Source organism: Aulonocara sp. 'chitande type north' Nkhata Bay, linkage group LG9, assembly GCF_057382095.1.
Source record: "Aulonocara sp. 'chitande type north' Nkhata Bay isolate Kocher_YH1m ecotype deep benthic linkage group LG9, A_spYH_male_GT1.1, whole genome shotgun sequence".
Lineage (NCBI taxonomy): Eukaryota > Metazoa > Chordata > Actinopteri > Cichliformes > Cichlidae > Aulonocara > Aulonocara sp. 'chitande type north' Nkhata Bay.
Genome location: NC_141352.1, coordinates 9,697,347 through 9,718,855, shown reverse-complemented (window position 1 = coordinate 9,718,855; position 21,509 = coordinate 9,697,347). Strand labels below are relative to the sequence as shown.

At 42.3% G+C, this 21,509-nt stretch overlaps 1 protein-coding gene across 1 annotated transcript in view; it reads right to left on the bottom strand.

Annotated features, from left to right (window-relative positions):
• The window catches only part of LOC147321604 (sodium channel protein type 3 subunit alpha-like), a 270,039-nt gene that overhangs the window by 36,839 nt on the left and 211,691 nt on the right, over positions 1–21,509 (bottom strand). The window contains exon 23 of the mRNA XM_086305639.1: positions 13,939–14,062. Within this exon, the coding sequence (XP_086161765.1) occupies positions 13,939–14,062 (124 nt within the window). The remainder of the gene's footprint in view (positions 1–13,938; positions 14,063–21,509) is intronic.

Sequence of the window (21,509 nt, the reverse complement as noted above, 5' to 3'; positions counted from 1 at the left end):
ATCTGCGTCTGTCATTTAAACTCTGATGAAAAAGATCCTAAGATGAAAAACACATTACAGCTTTGTGCTTCTCTTTTTTTATCAGTGCGTGTCGTCACTTTGTACACTGAGTACTGCTGAGCTGCGTTGAAATGCAGTGATATTATCACTCAGCCAGTTACTTACTGCCGTGCATCATCCTATGAGTAAGTGCTGATGAAGCGAGGATCAGATTCCCGCTATTCCTGCTTTATCGCCCATTAAACGCTTGCTGCTAGCCAGTTTGGGCTACTAGAACAGCAGATTGCAACCTGATGTTGACTCACAATCAGGACCGGGAACTTCAAGACAATGATTGCTTGAGTTAGGGATGCTGACGTTCCCTTTGGCAAGACATGATGATGGCTTAGTAACTGACAGTGGAGATGGGGGAATGAGCTTGACAACTTGATCAAGTGCATGTGGTCAGTGGAGAGTGATGGCTCAGCGGTGACATCACACAGAGAGGGGTAGGTCATGACTCAACTCTATGATCTGTTGTGCAACAACTTCCCCATCCATATTTTTCCAGGAGTAGCTACACAACTATAGTTTTTTCTACTAATGGCAATTTCTCAGCCATGTGAATTTGATGCTTGTGTTTTATATTCATTCCTGCTAAAATCAGACAAGACCCCAGCATCTGTTAACAAATGTTATTTCATGCAGGCCTTTTCCCACTTGCATGATGGATGAATGGACAGAGTTCGTGTTTCCTCCATTTGAAACTGCTTCCGTAGGTTTAAGCGGGATTATTTTAACATTTAAGAATTAGGGGTAGGGCATCTCACGGTTTTGATAACCAAGTGCTGGTGAGTTGGTAATGTTTGAATGCTGTGATGGTGAGAGCTGAAAAGAAATACTCCTTTGGTATGACATGAACTGTGGGTACTTCTCACTTGTGGGCTATAAAAAGCTGGCACTTAAAACATGAAAAAATGTTTTTCCCCCCTTTTGATTTCTCTGAGTATTTATTAGTTGCTGACAGTTTGTTTTGCTATGAACCACCGGATGTCAATTAAACCTCAGTCACACAGTCGTAGAGACTTTTTGGCGACCCCCTGGTGACTTCCAGTCCCTACAGAAAAATAACTATTCCTCAACCAGTTGGTGAGTGGTCTGGACATTGTTGGCAGTTGCTGGTTAACCCTTTAAGACCTACCATAGAACCAAGTCCGCCAGAGCTTATATTATATTTTTACATGCTGTAGAGCCATTTTTGGGAGCATTTCAAGTTGCTATACATCAATACAACCATTATAGCCGAAATGTTAATAATATGTCTGCATTAAGTGCATTGTAACTACATAAATTGCAAAAAAGTGCAATAAACTACAAAAAAATTGAAAATCGTTTTTGTTTTTTTAGCATATATTTGTAGTTAGAGAAATTTAAGAGGCTTATCCCTCAAAACTGTAAATACAAAAAAGTTGCACAAAATAGTTTCCCACCACAGGAAATTTATTTTGAGTGTCTTCATAGTTTTATTTTTGAAATACACCAATTTTTATATAGTGCAGGAAAAACGAAAATAAATATTATACTGCAAATTTGCAAAAAAGCAGCATATGCATCAAAATAAACTATTTCCAGCAGTGCAATATGAGTCCTCAGCATCCCAGAAACGACACAGAAAGTCATAAAGTCAAAGGTAACTTTTAAAAAGACCAGTATAGGCCCTGAGGCCCTGATGGTAAAAAACTACATTTCCGTGAAAATGACATCACTTCCGGTTTCAGGAAGGTCATGGTGGACATGTGATAGTTCGCACTGACGTCTATTCCAACGTAGGAAGTGTTATGAACAGCTGATCGGATCGGCAAAGCGTGTTTCTGGAATATTATGTTTTTGTTGCTGCAAGTGCTTTTTATGCAGTTTTTGCAAAGCTATATGTGGAAGGAAACTGTGACCGAGGACAAGCTGATGGCATCAGATGTAAGTACAACTCCTCCGGTTTCGTATGCAAAAAAAATTATTGCGCTAGCTCACGTGGTTGCAGTGCTACCGGGATTTAAAAAATAGTTGTGCAAAACAGAGCGTGCCCGCTCTGACCGGCTTTGAAGGGTTATAAGTGCAACCAAAAACCTCCTTGCATTCTATTTGGCTGATAGCAAGCTGCTGAATCATCTGTAGCTTGCTTGGAAGATGCCAGCTTGTTTGCAAACCCTGGGATTCTCAGGCAAATTCTGTAGTTCTGTTTCCTTCAAACGTATTATTATAGGAAACAATGCAAGCTTTTGGGTACAGTTTAAAAAAATGAAGTAAACCGATTTTCAGTTAACACCAGTTGATGATTTAAGAACTGTCAGTGAATTTTTCTGATAAAATTTTTTTTTTTTTTTTTGTTTCAACTGCACCAGAATTCTTTTTCAATGACTGAAATTTAGACTTAAACAAAAAGGAAAATCTGCAAATATAAAGAGAACTATATATTTGGATTTAAGCCATTTATATGGAAGAGGAATAACTGTGGCCCAAGAGTGGAGCCCTGATGAACACCAAACTTTTACTGTGCTTTTACAGAAAGGCAGCTCAACTCTATCATTGTTTCATTTTAGTTGTTAAGACTTAATGCCTTCAACTTTAAGGCACCCCAGTACTGCCATCAAGATGAGCCGTAATAAATATGTAGTCACATGTCACTTTATGTACAGTAAGTGAAAACATTTTCTCCTGGTTTCATGGTTGTTTCCTATAACAAACAGAATGAAAAAAATCACAAGCTGCTCTTCACTCTGCTGATTGCCGCGTTCGCCTGCCTGTAATTAGAGCTCTGATTACCCCGGCTTTCTGTCTCCATGGCTACTAATAGGCTTTTCTCCAATATGTCAGTCGGATAATCCAATGAAAACAAGTGAACAGTAATCCGACACTCAATCAGCCCACTTGGCAAGAGTTATTATCTGTGCGCGTGTGTGCATTAGGAAACCCCCTCTGCTTGTACTGACTGCAGTCTTAATAAACACATTTGCTGCTATAAACTCTTACTGAATGTCTCGTTACATCACCTGTTGGTCAACCTGACGCCTCCTTCGTTACTCTCGATCTCTGCTGTGCACACCATTGATCCGTTATTGAACGCTACTGAGAAAACGCTCCTGAATGATCTCCTGCCAGGTGATTGCATTTGATCCTTGTTGCCTCCACATAAATGTTACAATCTCAACACACACACACACACACACACACACACACACACACACACACACACACACACACACACACACACACACACACACACACACCTATACTATATCAGCAGAAATTCTAGAAAGTTCAAATGTGAATATTCTTCCAAAAGGTGTCTGATGGGCGAGTGAGTGAGCTGACATCATCAGCCTCAGCTCCCTACGCTCTGCATACTACGTTCGTCTTCATATATAAAACTAATGTCACATTTAAAATAAAATAAAGGTTAATAAACAGTCGGGCGAGTAGTAAAGTCAACTAAGTAAAGACATAAAGAGCAGAGGCTGTGAAGGTGCTGGAGGATGCCCATGACCATGCATTTACAATAATTATACACTTAATAACCTTTTATTTTCTTTAGTTTCTCCTTGTAATAGATCCTGTACTTATCCCCTTTGTCAATGAATTATATATACCTTCACGGGGTCACTTCATTAGGTACAGCTTGTGCTTTAATACCTCATAACTTTCTCAGGGATTCATAATATATTCTGATTCTGATACAGATTAAGTAAAGCTGCTGATGGACGTAAATCAACTAAAGGCTTCAGTCGGCTGCAGGAAAGTTTCACATTTCAAACTGAACCCTTGTAATTTGAAGATGTGAGGAGGAAAGTGGTTCAAAAAATGAATAATGTGATCAAAATGACTAAATATTTAAACAAGAACTGCAGTTTTGGGTCTGTTTAATAGTAGATGTCCACAGTGATTTACCTCTGGTGGGTGAAAGGTTCAGTACATGCTGTCCTCAGCATCTCGGCTCACATTAGGAGGAAGCGTTTAAATGATCAAGACAAAGCGCTAAAAGATCCATGCGACAGTGTGACAGAGGAGGCGGCGGCATGTTCGCGCCTTGCTCAGGGGCCCTTCAGCAGCCACCTTGTGTCGGCTCATACCTGAGACCTTTCAGTTAGAGGAGCAGCAAACGCTGCTGCTGCCGCCTCTGCAGGCATCACACGCTGCCCACCGAGGCAGAAACACACTCGCATATTCTGTCTCAATCGTGTGTCGCGTGGCATCAAAACATTAACCAATGAGCTGGCATTTAGAGGACTAATGAGGCAGCTAATCTAACGTTCACTGTTAGTACAGATGTGTCTGTCTGTGTGTTTGTGTGTGAGCGGGAGAGAGTGAGTCCGACTTGAATCAGTGAATGTCTGTGTTTATATCTTCAGTGGAGCTGATACATTTTCTGCATTCATGTTAAATGATGACCTGCTGTGTGCACACCTGTAAAGCACATATATGTACATTGTGTGTGTGTGTGTGTGTGTGTGTGTGTGTGTGTGTGTGTGTGTGTGTGTGTGTGTTTTAGTGGAGATAAGAGTGAGTGAATGTTTGTGCCAGGACATCAGAGCCTGTTCGTGTGTGTCGGCTCTGGGCCCGGGGAAAATACTGAAACTACAGCAGCAACCTGGAGACGACTGAAAGCAACCAAACCTGCTCTGATGTGGGTCTCTTTTTCCACCAAGAGCCCCCAAAAGACTTCACTTTGCACATTTTACTTTTAATTTGATGACAATGATGGAAGCAAAACATAAAGCCAGAGGGAGACTGGTAGTAAATGCAGTAAAATAAAACCACTGAGCAATCTCATGAAGAACACGCACTGAGAGAAATGTGGTGGAGAGAGATATAACGTGCTAAAAGTCACCATCCTGACTACACTACACAGCAGCAGGAACCGAGTGACCTAACGGGCAGGACCCTGAAGGATTTGATGTATATCAGATATTATGACATCTTTGTGTTACCTAGCAACCACTCTATATGGGCTAAAATGGGCCATCACATCATATTAATTTCATGTCAATAAAAAAATCAGAATCTGAACTAAACAAAAAGGCAGAACAACATTTAAAACCTGATTCTGTGATGGGGTCAGGAATGCTTCCAGAAATCCCTGTCTGGGAACACAGCTCACCATCCCATCCACACACGCAGGTTAACGCGTCATTGTGCAGAGAAGAAAGGACATGGGAACGCGATCCAGAAACACTGCTGTCAAAAAGGTGGACGGCACATCCTCTGAACTAAAGAGAAGAGAGGGGCCATCCGACTTGTTATCAGCGCTCAGTTCAAAAGCCCGAATCTCTGATTGGATGGGAGTGTAAGGAATTAGCAGGCTGCACATCTGGAAAGGCAACAGATCCTCTCAGATCCTTCAGTGAGGGCTTGCATATGTCAGCAAGACGATGCTAAACTGCACAATGCAACTACTCTCACAGCACGGTGTCATACAGTACTACAAGAGTCTGGGAGCTGAATTGGCCTCAAATTTTCCTCTTTTCTTGCATTATTGCATTAAATTGTAAAGCAGGACCGCACAATGTTTATTATGAAGTGCATTAAGTATAGGATTACTTTGAGTTTGCTGGGTTTGTTTCGCTCAGGCAGATTGTTGTGATATGTTCAACTTTAACCTTTTCAAAGCTGTTTCGAGGATGTAAGTCATCTTTAATATATCTCATGTAATGTATGTCAGGTGATCATGTAAGTCGATTCACACTTGAGCAGAAGGAGGAGATTCTGTTTTCAGTGTGTGCTTTAAAAAAGCGAACACGCGACCTTTATCAGCTCCCGCAGATAAACACTGACCCTTTCATCCCACTTGCAACTGCACACATGTGAACTTCCTCTCAGAAAGTGTGAGTGTTGCTTCAGAGCTCAGGTCTCACAGGGTCAAGTACATCTTTTGGAGCTGTCTTCCCCTCACTGAATGCTCGGGTAATTATTTCCCCTTTAAAGCAGAAATAAAGAGGCCTTTGTTTGGTTTGATCAGGTAAAAGCAGGAAATGTGAAAGCGAACCGATGACCTTCATTCATCTGAGGAGGTTCTTTATGCTGCCGTTCTCCGGCTCGTTAGCGCTACTCGCTGAGCTTTCCCCGTTCGACCGACCTTTCTTCCCGCCTGATGAATAATTAGCGGCAGGGGAGCGTCGCCATTCAGGCCGACACACACACTCTGTCTTCCTGACAGCTAGAGGGAGCAGCAGGGAGGCACGCTGCTTTTTGTGCTTTGTAATCACAGCATGGAGGAACACACACATATACCACATGTATATAAATATATACAAAGACATGAAGACGCACAGAAACAATTCTTCAAAGCTGACACTGCAGCGCTGTGAGGATTAAAAACACTGCTCCAGCATTTGCATGTTAGCAAGAAAAGTTTGAATCTGTGCGATTTTAATGTTCTCAAAGAGGCTGAACCTTCCTTCTTCTTATTTATCTTTCCTCATATGTCTTTTTACTCTTTACTCACTGTTGTCATGTGTACATTCAAACCCAGGATTAATAGTAAAACTACAGAACACATCAAGTCCATCAGGTAATATTTCACATGACTTCTTCCTGTTTTTTAAAGTAATGCAGTACGTTAAACACTGAGTTCCTAAAGAAAGTAATTTGTTACGCTACTTGTGGCATTAACACTCCAGTCCCGATCATCTCTAAAGTGGCCTGAAAGTTAGTTAGTTAGTGCTCTAATATAACTTAACAATATGACACTTAAGCTACAGACCCACACACCAACACAAAACTTTGTCCTAATGACGACCCACATACAATCTTTCTATTAGTTTTTTTGTATGAACACAAAGCACAAAGGAAACAACAAAACCAGCACAAAGACACTTCAAAGCCATCACTTTGTGGTTGCTCGTTTTCCTTTTGTTTGCTTTGTTCATTTGTCTCTTTTAATTCTATTTTTTTTATACTTTTTCAACATGTTCAAAATAAAGATTCAATCAATCAATCAATCAATCAATCACCATGGTGATTCTACTATAAAAACACGAACAGGTTACAAACCTTTGGGCCCGACTGCCCATCACTGTTACCTTTGTTACCTTTGTTTCAGGTGTAAGATCGCTCTGCTAGCTTAGCATTAGCTCGTCCGTGTGCAGATGCTCGCAAAGAGCTGAAGTTGTGTTAGCGGCACGATGCGGCGGTTTCTGTCCTGGACAGTTTCCACTTTACCATCACGCTCTCGTCCTTTTGTGCAACAAAAATAAAAGTAATGAAGATAAATAAGTTCCTCAAAAGCTGTATCGGCGTAACGCTCCGGCATTTCCCTCCTGCCAGCACGCAAACTGAAACGAGCTGACTGCAGCACAGAAAGAAAAGAACGTTTGTTTGATGTGTCTCTCCCATTTCTATCTGCCCAGCCTCTGTAACGCAAGTAACGACATAATGGTAACTGAAAAACGTAATGTGATTACAATAGCGTAATCACACCCTGACCATGTGTGATGAGTTGTGAGAAGATCAGGATGGAGATCTGTTTACAATAAATCCATATAAAGCTGTTACGAGTGGGGACCGCCTGACCGTGGGTTTAAACGTGGGGCAGCGTGGAGATGTTAAAACACTCCCGGGACTCTGCCTTTGTCCTGAACATCCAGATGGCCACACACACACACACACACACACACACACACACACACACACACACACACACACACACACACACAGCAAAGTAAACTGCTTCCTCCTCGTATTCATATACACACACAGCTGGTGCCTGCCTGCTGCTGTTAGTCATTTTCCTGGCCTACTTCTGCAGCAGCTGGCCGAGTCGCCGGAACCACTGCTCCCCTCACACACACACACACACACACACACACACACACACACACACACACACACACACACACACAGCAGCACATAGCTGTGTCAGCATACTGGTGGTACTGGTCCAGTGTGTAAAGGGACTGTGAGCTGAGTCAGGAGGGAAGCCAGGCGGCAACAGCGGCAGCACGCCGGAGGTCGAAATCTGTTTCTCTATCCAAAAATCTGTTGATGTCAGTAAGGTCAAAAGGTCAACAGGTCAAACACCACCATCATCATCATCATCTTTCCTTCTGGGCCTTTCTGTCCTCGCTTCCTGTTCCTCTCTCTTCTGTTTTCCTTTCGTCTCACTTGTTCTCTTGAGCTTTTTTTTTCATTCTAATTAGCAGCTCTTTCTTCTTTTTCTCTCGCACATTTTATCCTCATCTTCACCCTTCCGATCTTCATCATCACATCTTCTGTATCAGCCAGAACAACATTTTTTTCCAAGAGGTACGGAGAGTGAGGTTCATACCGTCAAGGTCCGCTTTGTTTTGCACTTTCTCTCACTTCCTTTTGTCTCTTTTCACATCTTATTCATTTGTTTTTAATCTCCTCTCGTCTATAGCTTCTTATCATGCACCCGCTTGCCGGCGACCCATCGAGGGTCAGGGAGGTGAAAATATCTCGATGACTCTTCTTGTTAAAACCGATTGGAGAGGAGAGTCAGTGGCAACGCATGGCCCGCCAGGTCACTCAGAGTAACACGTGGTCTCAAACTCAACCAACTTAGAGTTAGTTTCCAGCCCTTTTAATACAGTTTTGTCTGTGTGGAGCTCTGTAGCATTAGACCTAAACAAAAGCTAACCTCAGATGGGTCGACAGTAAGAGGCTTGTTCTCTCACAGAATTTTTTCTCCTCCCTTTCTGTTTTTCAGCCACTCTTCCCTTCATCTCCTCTCTGTTCAGTTTCTTCTTCTTATTGGTTTCATGTTCTCCTTCTTTGATTTTCCTCTTTCCCTTTTTCATCAGTATTTAACACAGACACACAGGTGACAGGACTGCAGCATAAAGAAGGACTTTCGTTCGTGTTCATCTCTCTGCTGTCGCTGCTCCAGCGGCTGATCCGAGTCCAGCCGGTGACAAACGTCTGCCTGCTGTGAAGGACTCTGCTGAATCAGGAAGAAGCGGGTGGCGTGTTGGGACATTCGCGATGGACGCATCAATCTTCTAAATGAATCAAAGCTAATACAACATCTGCTGTTTGGCAGCCGCTTTCATACAAAGCACCGCTCGCTGGGAACGGGCCCCGCTTTGGTTTAACACTGGAAAGTGATGGAGAGTGAGCCTCTGCAAAATATGATCCAGTACCGAGCGATACCAGGGTCAGAATTACCAATATCAAGAGCCTTTCTTCTATTGTGTCACAGTGAATTATGTTTATTATGTATGGAAGGCCAACCCGTTCTCACTCCCAAAGCGTAACATTTTACGCTAGGTGACAAATCGTCACCATATTACGCTTTCGGCTACCCACCACGTTCCTAAATGACGACCTCGGAAAAAAGAGGACATATGAGAACCGTCTGGACTGAATCTACACATGTTCGCTCTTTTTCTTCAAATCGCTTAGAAACACGCTATTTAACATCATTAAAGACCTGGTTAAGGTCAGGAATAAGGTTATGGTTAGGGCTAGGGATAAGGTTAGGTTTAGGGCTGGAATACAGGGCTGGAACGTCTATTACCGCGGGAGTGTCATTCACTGGATTCCAGCCATAACCCGCCGCGTACCATAAGAACGCCGAAGGTCTCCTTTCGCGTTCCTCAGGAACGCCGCGGGACGTGACAAAACGTCGACATGTTACGACTCGGGAGTGAGAACGCTCTGGGAAGGCTTTCATGTCCATGTGCTATATGGTTAGTGCTCAATTGTGTGGCAGTACAGTCTCATGTCCAGTGCTTCTGGCATGCAGGGTGTCTTTACTGGGTAGTATTTAAGCTGTAAAACCTATTTCCTTCCTGTGGGGAATCATAATATGTGGGCCATTCGTGCATTGCACTGTTTCATTCGGTAACCAACAGTGTAAAAGTCAAACTGTTTCTGTTGATCTTAAAGGCTAACCATTGTGCTTTTTGAACTCTAATAGAGTGGCTTTGCATAAGTCATAGTTCATAATAATCCTTGTTTACCGTACACTAGACCTTGGTACAGCCTCTCAGTTCACTCTGAAGGGGAGGGGGAGGTAAAAATGGTGCCTGAAACACACTCCTTTAAGCCCGCTTCACTCTTATTGGCTCTCCTTTAAATAGAAAGTTTGAAGAGCTGGTGAGTGTGGCTTCTGTATTGCTTTCACAGCCTGAAATGACCATATTAGACATATTAAAGGTTATCAAATGGCAGTCGATGTGGGTGAAGAATAAAGCCAGTGTGGAAGTAACTGTAGTCTCACAGACTTCCATGTCAAAATGTCCAAGAGTACAGCAGACATAAACATGTTTACAGCCTGCTATGAAGAACGGTTTGGCCTCTGTGGCTAATTTCAGCCAGTTTTTCATAACAGATTCAATTCAGGCTCAAGGTTAAGGGCTTGTCTGTGCAGTAATTGTACTAGCAGATGGTACAAAAAGCCTGTGCTTCAGTTTCAGTGAGTTAAATTCAAGGATTTTAGCAGTCTGTTACGTAGCACTAATGCAGGTATTGGCAACTTCACACTTTGGACACAGAGCTTTGGTAGTAGCAAGTCAAAATTGTGGCAGCCAAAATGCTGACCCCTTGGCTATGTCCATCCTGGCCATGTTTAACAAGAGCATCCAACACTGTAACGGCACACATGACAGAAAACATAGTCTTGGAAAGAGTCTCTTGGCAAAATCCAGTCCAATTTATGAAGTAGCATTTATTTGTATTCTTAATTATCTATTAACAAACTGATAAATAGACACAAAAGTAGATACTTTTTTTGTAAGCATGGGGCTTGCATTGTTATAATCTACAGTTTGTCTAATTGCTCTGAATCATTCAAGATGTTTGTCACTTGTAAACACTGCATATTACACGATGGAGTCTCACTAATGAATTCTCTGCAGGTGTTCCACAGAGAGGGTTTTCCAGCTGGCTGGCCTGATTCTTTCTGAGCCTCTTCCCACTGTAACCTCACATTACCTCCCAAAGCCAAATACAGACATAAAGGTTTAACTGAAAAGCTTGACGAAATTAAATTAGTTATCGATGCATTTTGAGTCATTTTACCAACATGTGCAAACCATCCCCCCGACAGCTCATGTGTCTCTTTTGTGGCATGCTGGCTTTGCTGAACTGTGTCTAAGACAAATCTGTGCGTTCCAGGAGGAAACCGGCTGAGTCAGGAGGGAAACAAGGTGTTTGCTTTTCACCTGGGTTAGTCCGTACAGGATCATAAATCTCGTTGTGAAAGTATTGGGGCAAGTGGGTGGCGGGATGGGCTTGTGGTTAGTGGAACCATTATGTGACTGCAGGGATGCATCTCCACTCCCAGCAAGTCAGAGGCTTTGTACTTTAAACCAAGCTCGTGACCAAAAGGGCAGCAATAGATGAACATGTCCAGATTCTACCATCATTTTGGGAAATACGTGAACTAAACCAGATGGGAGTGCACTTAATTGAATGTATAAGTACTACCACAACAAAGAAAAATAGCTAAACACGTCTCTAATCAAATTAAGTTGCATTCATATCTGCATAATACAAAAGATGCTTTCACTGGAACTTGAAACCACAAAAAAGATCCATGCAGATTCAATTTAAAGTGAACTGTGCATCGTGGTTTTCATGTGGATGCAGCCACCCAAACTTTACAACAACAGCTAAACGACTCATGGAACATGACATTAATCATAGCCAACGAGCTGCCCCCCATACTTTCAAAACCCCAATCTAATCAAGAATCCACGAGACTTTCTGGAACTGGTTGTGCCGTGGAGGCCGTTCGGTTACGTAAGCCCTGAAGCACGTGGTTGCCACTGTTGCTTCTCAGCGGTTGGATCCTGGGACTTATTGTGAAAAGTTCGCACCTTCTATGTGTGCTTGCATGGGTTTCCTTGGGGAGCTCTGGTCTCTCCTCCCATCAAAAACTTGCCTCATTCACCTGTGACGGTGCTCTTGACTACAGTACTGGCTTACAGCTGCAGATGGTCCCCAGGCTTTGCAGTTCTGAAATCTCAGGATGGATTAAATGCAGGGAATGAGTTTCCCTATTGGGATCAATAAAACAGATCTTATCTCAGAGGATCCAATTCTAATGCTGAAGTGCCCCACAGGACACCCCCACAGATCCTATGTGTACAGGCCGATGGCAGTACAATCTGTGGAATGCATTTTAAATGCTGCATCAATAGTGTCACTCTCATAATCTGACTCATTAAACTTTTAGTGTACAGCAAAACAAAAGAACTGGACTATTTAGCTGTATCACAAAAAGCAAAAAGCTTGGAGGCTTTTCCACATCAAAGCTTAAATTATCTCAGCTTTTACTTTGAAAATATGTATTCAATTCCTATAACTACCCCAGGACATTTATTTTGAAAGTCAGGCACTGCACGTCTTTGTGCGTTGGTTTGCAGCGTTGTTTCAGAGAGCAGCAAAGGCAAGGATGATGTTTGACCTCAGGTTATTTGACTGATGACCATCTGTCCCGCTGTAGCTCCTATAAATCACAGCTACTCTCTTCTTTTGCTCTGATAATGACCTGCTCCGCCTTATCTTTCTTATCTCGGTACAACGTTGTGTAAAGTGCATGTGAAGAAAATGAAATCTGGCAATATGCAAATGAACAGCTGTGTGTCATCTGCATACAGACAGAAATAAATGTGCCTGAAGTTCTGCAGCTACCGTTAGAACATAATACATCATATTTCACCTCCGCTCTCCATGAGCTTGCCCTTCATTGGCTGATGTTAGCCCAATAAAACTCCAGTGTTCCCCCAGTCTCTCTTGCTCCCCTGTGCCTCTGCATCATTGCCACACTAGCCTGCGCCGAACGGGGTCTAAGACAAATCTCTGCACTCCAGGAGGAAACCGGCTGAGTCAGGAAGGAAACAAGGTGTTTGCTTTTCACCTGGGTTAGTCAGAACAGGATCATAAATCTCTTGCTGAAAGTTTTGGGGCAAGTGGGAGGTGTGGGCGGGCTCTCATGGCGAGTGAAACCACGAGAGTCTGAAAGGATACAGCTCCACAGCTTCAACAGATCCTGAGATACAGAAATGTAATGATTGTACTGGTGAAGACCAGTATGGTGGTAGAATTACAACTTGATATGAAAGCTGGATTAAAACATGGAAAAAGAAGGAACTGAAGAAATCCGCTTAATGAAGTGAAACGGTAAAGTACACTGTTTTAGAAACTAAGACGATGGAAAACAATCTTGTGAATGTGCATCATGGTGGAGCTGCAGTAAGGATGTGGTTTTGGGAATGTTGTAACAAGTTACAAATTACTCTGGTAAAAATGTAACAAACGATGTAGCTTTCGAACTATTCCATTAAAATAAAGATACATTTGATTGCTTTATTTGGTTAACTATTGATTAACTGTTGATTTCTCAGGTTTGACATTGAGCTTTAACACTACTGGTACTTGTATCGATACCACCACATTCACAGCACAATATAGGCATTCTGTCCAAAGACATGGTCTCGGTGTGGTTATCGCACACACAGGTTGCTTACTGGAATGTGCGGTGATTTGATGAGATGGAGCTAAACAGAAGAACCCCTCAAAAGCAACAGAGGGATAAAAAACACTCCCACTCTTATAGATGCTGAACATCTATAAGGAACATAATGACTGGGGTTAACAGTGACCGGGATGGCGTCATCACCTATGAAGATTTAGACCCCAGAGGGTTAATTAAATACAAGAATTCTTTCAGCAGATTTAGTCGTTTTTGACATCGGAGTTGTTGAAGTTTAAAGATAATGAATAAAGGCTGACAAGGACAAAAAAAATCTGTGGATGGGGAGATTAAGGAAGTTATTCTTTGCAGTATTACTTTTCCAACAGGGAGGCATCCATGGACATGCTGCCAGTCCATCTCAGGGACACAACACATGCTCAAATGCACAGCAGCAGCCAATCAAAATCATCCTTTAAATTAGGGCGCTTGTCTTTAATTGTGTGTGTGTCTGTGTGTGTGCTTACTATCTGGGAAACAGTTGTCAGGGTCCATCGCCTCTTCAGCCATCTCTGAGTACTCATCCTCTTCCTCTCCAGGCTTCCTCAGGTCCACCGTGCTGCCCTCTGATAGGCTGATGTCGTCTTTCGGCTGAATAAAACAAAAACAAACAACCAGTCATGGACTCGTCACCTTCACCACATCGACCTGAGACTGGTTAATATCACCTACTCACGATTAAAATGAATAAATAAATAAAGAAGAATAGAAAACGCCTGCACAGATTAGGTGAGGGTGGGTTGGAAAGCAGCTTGCAGATGCAACAACTACTGTAGGAAGGTTAAAGACAATTATGTAACCTGCCCTATACTGGAGCTACCACTTGAATGCATGCAGAAGGGTACCAGCTAACAGGATTGAGCTTAACTCTGCGTCTTGCCTGAACTAATGTTATCTAATGCTAACAGTCAGTTTAACTCTGAGTGAAAGTATTCATTAGTGCCAATCATAGCACTAATGTGAGCAATCAATACACGTCAGCTGTTTTTAAATTATTCTTCTATTTTGTATTTATGAAAACAAAAATCATTCTGACTCAGAGTGTTTAAGCCAAACCACTAAAGGCTAATCAGTCTGAACATGCTGCCAACTGATAGGTCAAAAAGTGAGGTTTTTCAGTTGCTATTTAATATTTTCTCATTAACAGTATAAAAATGGCTGTAGTGGTTAGAACAGACCTGTTATGAAGAGTCAAGCTGAGTGTTTTCACTTTGACAACTGAGGTTAGGAACAGATTTTGAAACCACACACAATCCTGGTTACTCTTCCTTCTGACTCTTAGATTGACTTTAATTAACAAAACTGAGTTAATGTTGTATTAATTATGACTCAAAACTAGTGACTGAACCCATCAATCCAGTAGGAGTTCCCCTACTGAAGGAACGGGAAAAGAAAGATGAGTCTTCTACAGGTCGCCCCCTGTTGGCCATTAAAGAAGGTTAACGGTACTTCCACGCTGGCTCAGTGTTGTCATGCTTGTGAACTGAGGCATGCGCCAAAATCAATCGCTTTTCTAATCATATTCCAGCCCTGAAGCTGGATCAGATCTATCATTAACTATAAATACTTACAGGGGTGTGCTGATGTCACAGTTAATGCTAACAGTGACCAACGCAACAACCATAACCACAACATAACACAACAAATACACTGTAACAGATTTAACCTCATAAAAAAGAAAAATTCTAGTGTGTAAATGATTTACGCAAGTCACCAAACTTTTAATCAAAGTCCTTGAAACCAGTGCTGACTATCAGCAGCCTCTTATTCTCATTCTCTGTTGTTATGTCCACCTATCCATCCACCCAAACCTCCTCCCTGCCTTTAAGGCTTTTAAATAACTCCACCGGTGTTGTCATTTCTCTGTAATAAAGGAACACATTTCATTTCAGAGTGTGTTTTTAATAGTCCCTGGGCAACAATGGAGCTCTAACACACACACACACACACACACACACACACACACACACACACACACACACACACACACTTGACATTTTCATCTGTTGACAATAAGAAATCACATCTCCAGTAAAGTAAGGCTTCCTGCTCGCATCTGAATTTGTTTTACTATGAGCGCTGTTCAAGCTGTTTGTATGTATTTGCGCGTTTTTTGTTTGTGCGATTGTCACTTTGCTACAGTCGAGGCTGAATGAGTCAGATTTAATGTTACGTAACTGACAGGAATCCTGGCTGAGAAAACAGAGAGACGCCACCTTCCAAACCTTCCCTCCCACCGCTAGGAAAACTGCCGTCTGTTCGATCTGGGCAAAACTAGACGTTAGGAAATCCCCCCCCACCCCCACCTCTCACGTCCCCCCTCATCCCAGCGGACTTCAAAGGTCCCTGTTTGCTAAGCATCATGGGAGTTTAACTCTACAAAGGGACGAGAGAGATGAAGGGATAGGAAACAGGTTTTCTGTTGAGGCCTGAGGAAGGAAATTTGGCAAGTTTTGTTGACTGTCAGGACAAAAGACACAGCAGGGGTGTGAGTGTGTGTGTGTGAGTGTGTGTGTGTGAGTGTGTGTGAGTGTGTGGACAGGTGAGCTAACTACCTGTGTCAACAGCTAACTCATGAATACATTCAGAGTCTGGGAACAGAAAGCAGCCACTGTGACGAATGCCAGCCTTGGACACACACACACACGCATGCAAAGGTGAAACTAAACAGACGTGAATACACGGCTAATCTCTGACAGACACACACACACACACACACACACACACACACACACACACACACACACACACACGTGAAGAGACGCACACATAAAGTGGATAATATAATATAACACACACGCAGCAGCCTTGGGCCAAAACCTCCTGACGGTTGACGTCTATAATGAGCGGTTTAAATGTATTTCTAGTCATAAGCTGTTTCTATTGTGGAGCCAGAGAGGAGCAGCAGGCAGCACATTCACGAACATTAGAGTCACGTGTAATCGGATTACTGTAATCCAAGTAAGAGAACAAGTACATAAAAAACAAAAATTACAATTAATGAAAAGCGTCTGTGCTTTGAGTGCATCAGCAGGTTTATTTAACACGTCTTCACTCAGTAGAAAAAGCTTTCTGTAATTCATCACTGACATCTGCTGATTTGAAAGATTCTGATGATGTTCTTTTAACCCTTTAAGACCTACCATAGAACCAAGTCCGCCAGAGCTTATATTATATTTTTACATGCTGTGGAGCCATTTCTGGGAGCATTTCAAGTTGATATACATCAATACAACCATTGGAGCCTAAATGTTAATAATATGTCTGCATTAAGTGCATAGTAATTACATAAATTGCAAAAAAGTGCAATAAACTACAAAAAAATTGAAAATCGTTTTCGTTTTTTTTAAACATATATTTCTAGTTAGAGAAATTTAAGAGGCTTATCCCTCAAAACTGTAAATACAAAAAAGTTGCACAAAATAGTTTCCCACCACAGGAAATTTATTTTGAGTGTCTTCATAGTTTTATTTTTGAAATGCACCAATTTTTATACACTGCAGGAAAAACGAAAAATAAATATTATAGTGCAAATTTGCAAAAAAGCAGCATATGCATCAAAATAAACAATTTCCAGCAGTGCAATATGAGTCCTCAGCATCCCAGAAACGACACAGAAAGTCATAAAGTCAAAGATAACTTTTAAAAAGACCAGTATAGGCTCATAAGGCCCTGATGGTAAAAAACGACATTTCTGTGAAAATGATGTCACTTCCGGTTTAGGGCAGGTCATGGTGGACATGCAATAGTTCGCGCTGACGTCTATTCCAACGTAGGAAGTGTTATGAACAGCTGATCGGATCGGCAAAGCGTGTTTCTGGAATATTATGTTTTTGTTGCTGCAAGTGCTTTTTATGCAGTTTTTGCAAAGCTATATGTGGAAGGAAACCGTGACCGAGGACAAGCTGATGGCATAAGATGTAAGTACAACTCCTCCGGTTTCATATGCAAAAAAATTATTGCGCTAGCTCACGTGATTGCAGTGCTACGGGATTTAAAAATAGTTACACAAAACAGAGCGTGCCCGCTCCGACCGGCTCTAAAGGGTTAAAGAAGACAAGTGATCAAAGACCATCGATAGCAGCTTTGTCTTTTGTTTTTGTCCACTTTATTAATTTAATGACAACAAAAAGTGAAGCTGACGTGGAAATAACTTAAAGCTGCATTCTCCTAGTGGCCAACAGGGGGCGATTCCTCTGGCTGCAGAAAGGCTTCCTGTGATGGTTCTCTTCTTATTTGTCCTTCTGTATTTTGTTGTAGTCTGCTCTCTGTGTTCTGGATTATTTCGTGTTTCTGTATGAGCTCTTCATATTTGTTAGCGTTATGTTCTGATTTTGAGCTTTTAGCTTTCCTGACAGCGTTGGAGTTTTTCCTTTTTTAAAATCCTGTAGTCCTGGGATACTCAATTAAACTTAAGGAGGCCCAGTTAGAGAAACGTCCTCAAACAAAGGTCCAGAATATCATAAAGTTTGCCATGCACTACAATTCAGTGCAAAATATTTTGAAGTATTTTATCCGATCAACAACTGGCTGTCGAGTAAAATAAAGAAAGCATTTCAAGAATGTTTATTATGAATTTTCATAATGACGTGGAGCGTACTCTAATAATAATTAAATATTAATAAAAAGTTATTTTCTTGTCAGTTAAATATTGTTTGCAAACAAAAGGAAAACAGCTTTTGAAAGTGTCTTTGAACAAAGTGCGTGATTTAAAATAATGTTTGAGTTTCCTCTAAGCTGCATTTGTGCGACTGGATTCTTCAGACTTCTGTGTCCGGTCTCCTCGCCGAGCTTCCTGTGTTCACAGCCGTTCTGAATCAGTCATTTAACTGTTTCAGGTATGTGATAATAGTTCTCCAACTTATGCTCCTTATTAGAATCAGAATTAGGATAACCCAGGGTTTGCTCATCATCTGCTGCCTCGGTCCGGCACTGCTGGTGGTTTCTAGATACCAAGATGGTGACAGGGAAAACACTTGGGGGTTCAACAGTTTATGGGCCAAAATTAAATATTTTGCAGCCCAAAATAAGCAAACGACTGAATTCTTATCTTAAACTCAACAAGATGGCAGCCCAAACACAAAAGCTTCAAAAGGCAGAAATCTGAAACCGATGGTGATGTCACAGAGGCGTAATCCATCTTTTATATACAGTCTATGCGTCTGAAACCCTCTGAATAGACAATAAATTGAAAATCCACAACAATGGAGTGTTTAGTTGTTTGTTCAGCAGGTAGCTGCCAGAGTGAAAGACATTTCATTCATTCATCAGCAAAGCCAAGCGTGTCGCATTGTTCGTCTTCACTAGGCAGGAGGAATGGCATGTCCACTACTAACGAGGACCAACACAACATTGTTTGTTCCCTGCAGTCTGCCCTTTTGTTTGTTTCAATCCAACAAATGCAGACATAAGATAGATTTTATATTTACACAAGGCTGAGAGAGAGACGGAGAGAGGGAAACAAGCGAGAAGGCAGCAGAGATGGATGCAGGCAGAAGTGCAGACTCTTACATTTAGGCAGATGAGCAGCTCCAAGTGGAGAAACATCTTCTGCAGCACAAAATAATGACATCACACATGCAGAAAACAGCTGAGCGAGCAGGTCAGGGTGAACGTGGACATACGGCAGGACGGTTTATGCTTCACAGAGAAGGCAGACCATGTTCAATGCATTGAATTTAATCAATTCACTTCAGTTTTATTTGTACAACACCAGATCACAGCAACAGCTGCCTCAAGGTGCTTTATATTGTGAGGTAAACACAACTGAAAATACAGACAAGCCTTAACGAAGGTGAGAAGGAAAAACCCTTTTTTACAGAGAAAGCTTTGAAGAATCACTGCATGTTTCGTGCTGCTCATGCAGCTGCTGTAGAAGCTTCTGGAGCTTTATTAAAATGACATTTCCACCAGTCACTGACAGCAAACTAGAACATAATTCCCCTTCTTTCAATGCATGGCAGTCCCAGGACCCAAACGAAGCTAATATACACTGATTTAATGTGGGGATCATGTCACATGATCGCCTGGGTTCCTGTGTCTTTACATCAACAGCAGAAGTTTGAAAACGTAGGAGTTAAAACCGATCTTTGCTTCTTTAGATGAAACCGTATGTCCAGTGCTGGTCCTGTGGGTGAGGATGCCTTTCTGTGTTTCTCTGAAGTAACTCTGCAGAGCTGCAGCTCGAGAGCTCATCGACATCCAATCCGGGAGGTTTTGATGTCGGCCATTTCATAACAGACAGGAGAAATCAAAGCCAGGCCGCCGCGTCCATTTCCCACCACCTGTCTCTGCAGACAGCACCTGGACATCTGCTGGCGGGGATCCTGAACTATACCGGGGTCAGAGGTCACCAGCTTGAGACTGTGGTAGCAGTCGGGGTCACAGTGAGTTTTACTAGCTGACATTTAAGGGCGCGCACACACACGCGCACACACACTCAAACAGCTGTGAGGACAGGGTACAGCTGGCACAAACAGAGGAAAGTCACACACATGCTCAGCTGTTTCTACATTCATGCCTGTAAGAGCCAACCAGCTTCAGTCCACTCGTGCTTTTCCTTATGTTGCTTATTTGTCTCCTGCTTCACTGGTGGATGTTCAGACCAAACATGGCCAAAGCTTCAAAAAATGACATCAGTGCACTGAAAAGCAATCAGCAAGCGATCTTTTTTCTGCTTTCTGCTCTATATGATGTCACAAAGACAGGACATCCTTAATATGGTCGTCTCAGGCACAGAAGCACCGCCCACCTGCAGTTCAAACCCTCTTTGTGGGAAGAACTGAGGGGCTGCATCGAAGCCCAGTATGAGATCAGTGTGAACTGTGCAAAGCTGCTGTAGTAAAGTCACAGAGTGAAAACACGGAGCTGGAGCTTTAACCTAAAGTCCGACTCCAGCGTTTGCCTCGCAGGCGTCCTGACGGTGGAGCTGTTTCTAAATGATCTAAATAAAGAAGCGCGCTGCGGCTCACTCAATAGTTTTCCAACAACAGTGTTGGTCTTTAGCTCGGAGAAATCAGACATGTCAGGCTTCTTGGATTCTTTGTTTTAGCCCAAATCACAGCGTGGACACGGAGTTTTTATGCCTAAACCAAAGCAACAGTGACAGTTTCAGCTTTTGTGTCAATCCTCGGATGTGTTTGTGTCTCTGCCACCATCCTAATGTGAATTTGTTTTTAAAGCAGCAGTGTCCCTGTACGCAGCTGATCTATGCAAATCTACACGGTTACATTTTAACCGCAGTGAAACATGTAAAGCTCATTTAGAGTTGTTTAGGACGAGCGTGTAAAAGGCTGCAGTGATGCTGCAGGGATTCGCTGCATTCTTGAAATGTTTTGGACCATTTGAATTATGAAGCTTTTAAACAAGAGCAATTTTGACATTAGAGTCGTTGGGAGGTCGAGAGGTGTTATAAAAGGAGCCAGAATGCTTTACAGCAGATGATTATGAAGCTTCGTGATGGTATCCAGGCTGCAGCCGTTGCGTACCTGAAGTACCGAGCTTAGAAAACACAAGCAAACAATAAATCACAGGAGCTTTTATTTGGCGAGAACAATGCCGTCTTAATAACACTCTTAAATTATTTAAAACTTTCCCATCCAGTCGGAGCAAAAGGATCTAAAGGTCAACTGCCAATGACTGCCACTTTGGTGACCTTTGACCTTAGCTGTTGACCATGGGCATGACGACCAGCTGATTCCAATCTTTTACAAGACAGTAAAAAACCACATTCAGTGATTTATAACACCATTAAAGGCTCAGTCAGCTATTTAATCATTACATAACCAAACCAAGGGTCTATTAAAACTGGAGTGCCGGAGCGGCTTAACAGCTTCTATTTACAGTGAGCTGTTTGTGTACTGGAAATAAATTACATACAACTGAGCTGGCGGGAGTGGGGAGATGGGCCGAGAGATATAGAGAGTAGCAGAGGAGAGAGAGAGGACGACAGCAGAGGGGAAAAACAAGGAATTACAGCTGGAAGAGACGTAACAAGAGGGAGATGAATGGCTGCGGTGGCTTTGTTAGCTTCACTACG